This window comes from Mytilus galloprovincialis, chromosome 6 (assembly GCF_965363235.1).
Source record: "Mytilus galloprovincialis chromosome 6, xbMytGall1.hap1.1, whole genome shotgun sequence".
NCBI lineage: Eukaryota > Metazoa > Mollusca > Bivalvia > Mytilida > Mytilidae > Mytilus > Mytilus galloprovincialis.
Window position 1 is genome coordinate 20,818,451 of NC_134843.1, and position 4,787 is coordinate 20,823,237.

Consider the following 4,787-nt stretch of genomic DNA (forward strand, 5'->3'; position numbering starts at 1 on the left):
TTAAAATTTGATTAATATACAGCAAAAATGACGGTTTTTTCCTATATTCATGATCATTTGATAAATTTGAGTTATTTGTAAAAATAAAATGTACAAATTTATGCAATATTTATATATCACATAAATTACAAATAATTTAACAAAAAGCAGATCGTGTTTATCTTTTAAAACAAAAAAGTTATATATTTCTATCGAAAGGAAAAATACGTCAACAAATCCGTATTTTGAGGAAATATCTGAAATTCGAACCTCAATTTACTCAAAAAGTAGCACATGAAGGTATATTTTTTATTACATATTTGATTTAATCAGGTGAAAAATAGCCTACATGCAGATTTTCATCAAAATTTAAATACGGGCTCAAAACTGTATCGTATGCCCTTAATGAATATGCAGCATAACCTGCTCCATCCTAAGTTGTCTCTAGAAAGCTAAAAGCAATCATGAAATCATATTATATACCAGTTAAAAGAATGTAGCAACAGTATACACAAGTCCTTAGAGGACAAAAACCACTTGCCATAAATGTAAAAGGATTTAGGTATATAAAACAGGGTAAAATTGCTTGTTTCATTTAGAAAATTTCAGTTTGGTAATGATAGTAAACGAATCCTTTGTTTTTTTCAGCACTCCTATGTGCAGTTTTACTCATTATAGCCTACTGTGGGTAAGTTGTTACAATAATTGGTACCTTGGTTGACTAATGGAAGAAATGTAATTGAAGTGCACAGAGGACTTAGTTTAGTACATATTTATAACAATAAGGAAATTTGTTATGATTGCCTATGAGACAACAATGGATGCATACATTCAATAATTTCCTTACCATTATAAACCCAAGAAACATGTTTCATATGATTTAAAAAAAAGACCAATCAGTTTTTCATTTGATTTACTAGTTATCTTCATCTGGGTTGAATAGAACAATAATAACAAAATGGGATTGAAAAATACATTACAAGATACATCCAATGTGCATAGTCACAATCGAAAAGAGTACACTTACAAAGAAATGTGCTTTATTGAAGATAACTATTACACTGGGTAATACATGTAATAGTCTCATGTGTTGTGGTGCATTTTTGTTGTTTTGAAATTATTTAGTCTTAGTTTAATGGACATAAAGGATGAAAAAGAGAGAAGAAAGATAACAAAGAGATATTTAAACTCATAAGTCAAAATCAAACTGATAACATCAACAATTAAAAAAAATCTTGACAAAAAATGGTCTAATCCTCATTTTCAGATGTTTATACTTCAACTTAAAACAGTATTAATCTAGATATGATTTACTTGATAAAAAAGGATCAATAAACCAAATTCCCTTACCTCACCTCCTCTTTTAATTATTTTACAGAAAAGATAAAGTAAAAAAATGTTGCCGTAGTATGTGTGGATTGTGTAGACGAAGTCCATTTTGTATTTGTAGAAAATGCATGAAAGGTATGTTACTTATAAGTGTGAATTAAATAATTATTGTAGATTGAACAAAACTTGCATTTTTTGTGTATATTAACTTTCATGGTTTTTCTAATCTCTGAATAAAAAGCCAATAGAAAATTTGTCATCCTTTGAACATTTGAATTCACCTGAAAAACAGGTATCCAACCAATAATAATGAATCTACAGTGTACTCCTTTCCACTCACAAAATATGAGTTTGTCTTTATGCTTCAGGCCACTGTAAGAATTTCTACCTCAGGCCAATAGAATTCATAAAATATTTTCTAAAGAACAACTTTCTTTTTTGTCAGCAGCTTTGCAGTGATGAGTGTTAAAGATGTGAACACTAAATCAGTCAAACATATACTTCCTGGTTTCAAAAATTATTTGAATAATGAGAGCATTCTTGTTCAAGAAAGTAAAAAAACAAAACCATGCCTACAGTGCATCAACTTAATATCAATAAATCAAAATGTGAAAAAATAACATCTTTATAAACAACATGTATACCTATCAATTAATTTATCTTTTATAGATGACATTGACTTCGACATTCACGAGCCTCGTTTTCAGATGCCACATGGTGATTTTGGTAGACATGATGATCTTGACTGGAGACAGATCCTAGACCTGTATTCTGGAGATCACCCACCAACCGTCCCTCCACCCAGACCAATGTTATCCACCCCACGACCAGACCAATATCTCCCACCACCAAGGCCAGAGGCTCTACAAGGGACGTCATCATCTGATAATACAGTAACATTTGAAAATGATGGTAAGAAACTTGTTAGATGTAATATGTTTATCATTTTTGCTTTTTAAGAAATACATAAAAGGAAAAATGTAATATTTTTAAAATTAAATAGAATCAACGTAATTATTATTAATAGTAATTGATCCATGATGTTTGGTTTGTACAGTAAATGTATCATGATTAGTTTCATACTATGTTTTGAGTTTGTTCTGCATACCAAACTTGTTTTCCTCAGTTTTCAACAATCTTAGGTATATAATAATGATATATTTGATATTCACCATGAAGTGAATCTTACTGATAAAATTTGATTTTTGATTAAGCTTACCTACTTTTTTACTAATTATCATTTGATTATGACATTTGACATTCGTTCTTGTGTCATGCAAAATGTTCACTAGTTTTAAGTTTTTAATGTGAATTCATTCAATGTTATATTGGTATGATTTATATATGTGAATACATTTGTATGTATAGAACTGTTTTTGGTTTTAGAAAGTGGTATTGATAATCCTGATTTCCAGGATGATGAAGAAACAGTAAATGGTGATGACATTACTGTGTCTGATGTTAGTACTTTAGGGGCCACAGGGGTGGACCATTCAACACTTGTAAGAGAAGTGGAGACATGTAAGTTTATTATAATATTTTACATTTAAACATAGAAAAGTTGTTTATGAATCTTGTAAATGCAAAGTTGCTGGATAATGGCCATGGTAATAACTTGATTGTAGCTAAATTCTTCTTTAAAGTAAGAATTTTAAGTTTTAACTGTGTTACATTTATAATTCATTGCCTATATATGTGTGAAAAATATATCACCAAATATTCAAATAGCTGAATACTTCTTACATTGATTTGATTCTAAAAGTGCCATTTAAACCTTTTATTATACAACTCTTTTTTGAAATAAAAATTGTAAAAAATTGTAAGTACTTATGTCATCTCTGATCAATGTTCCTTCAATTAAGTTAGATATTAAAATAACAAAGCAACAACTTCCCACATTGACTATCGATTATAATAAATTCTACACATTTTACAGCAAAAAAAAAGAGTAGTCTAATAAATGTAATAAGCAGACTATAAACATAATAGTAAGTCAGATGATCCCTTTGCTGATGCAAGGGTTCCTGCCAATCCTAAGATTTATTTTAGTACTAACATTATTATCTTTTAACAGGTTTATCTCATTTAAAGAAGCTGTTGAATTCTACTGAGAACCAGGTTCAAGTGAGAAGAGACAACATCATTGAAGATCTCATCAACATATACACTGATCCCACAATCCTTCAGTCCTATTTACATATCAACGTTTTGGGTGAACCTGGGTCTGACTGGGGTGGGGTCAGCAGGGATATATTTACCTCGTTCTGGAATGAAGCGACCGCATTGTATTTCAAAGGTAATGATGTACATGTGCCTTATTTACCTCCACATAAAATGGAGGAGGAGAGAAACTTTTTATTGATGGGGCGTATTCTTGCTCATAGTACTGCAATTCTTGGCTATATTCCAATATCAATTTGTAAAAGTTGTATGATGGTGACAATATTCAATACAACTCATATTGAATCCAATACTTTATTGGAAGATTTTCTGCTGTTTGTTGATCTCAAAGATAGAAACTTAATCCAAAGTGCTTTAAACGACTTCTCTGGTTTATCTGAAGACCAAAAAGAGGATCTCCAGAATTTGTTTTACCAGTTTGAAATGGGCTGTATACTTAAAGAAGAAACTTTCCGTGATCAGCTGTTGAATATGGCAAGAAATGAACTTGTTTTAAAACCACGATCTCTTTGTGAAAGGTTACGACTAGGAATACCAGAAGTGCATTTTGATCAGTTTTGGTCTCAGATGACAATTGATCATATCAGCATACTTCATGCTAGGTTAAAACCAACACCGGAAAAAGTTGTCAAATGTTTGAAATTAGCTGAACCATTGAGATTACTGGACATGAGAAGAAGAAAAGTTTTCCAGTACTTTAAAGATTTCATTGAACAGCTTGGAGATGAAGACTTACAAAAATTTCTACAATTTATCACTGGACAAAATTGTGTGCCTAAACGTACTATATCCGTCCAATTTTCAAATCTAAGTGGTGCTGAAAGGAGACCAGTAGCACATACATGTGGCTACCTAATTGAAATTCCCGAAGCTTATGACAATTATACAGATTTTGAAACAGAATTTAGGAATGTGTTACAATCCGACATTTTGAGATTTGATGTACAGTAAATTTAAAATTGTTCTGTTTGATTTAATTTATTTGAGTTGTTTTGTGTTATCTTCATCACAGCATATAATGCAATTCCACTGTGTTCTCATCGTATCATAATGTATAGTCCGTCCAGATCAAGACATCACAAGAGTTTATGATAATGACCATTATTACTTTTGATTGAGAGAAAATTTCTTTTCTACCTCAATATATTTTTAGAAACCCTAACTTAAGTAAGGTGCAGTTAATTTTTATGATGTTTAATGCTCAAATAAATACAAGCAATTCAAAATTTAAATATGTTTTTTTTTTTATCAAAAAGTTGATTTTATATTGCTTGCCAAATTGCTAGTTAAGTCTAGTG

General features: G+C 30.4%; 1 protein-coding gene across 1 annotated transcript; it reads left to right on the plus strand.

Moving 5' to 3' along the window:
- The first annotated feature begins 620 nt into the window (after positions 1–620).
- LOC143079184 (ubiquitin-protein ligase E3A-like) lies at positions 621–4,517 on the plus strand. Its single transcript, XM_076254414.1, has 5 exons — positions 621–667; positions 1,358–1,443; positions 1,978–2,220; positions 2,695–2,829; positions 3,383–4,517. Exons 2-5 carry the CDS (start codon positions 1,389–1,391, stop codon positions 4,438–4,440), a joined length of 1,491 nt encoding a protein of 496 aa, XP_076110529.1. The 5' UTR covers positions 621–667; positions 1,358–1,388; the 3' UTR covers positions 4,441–4,517.
- The last annotated feature ends 270 nt before the right edge of the window (positions 4,518–4,787 follow it).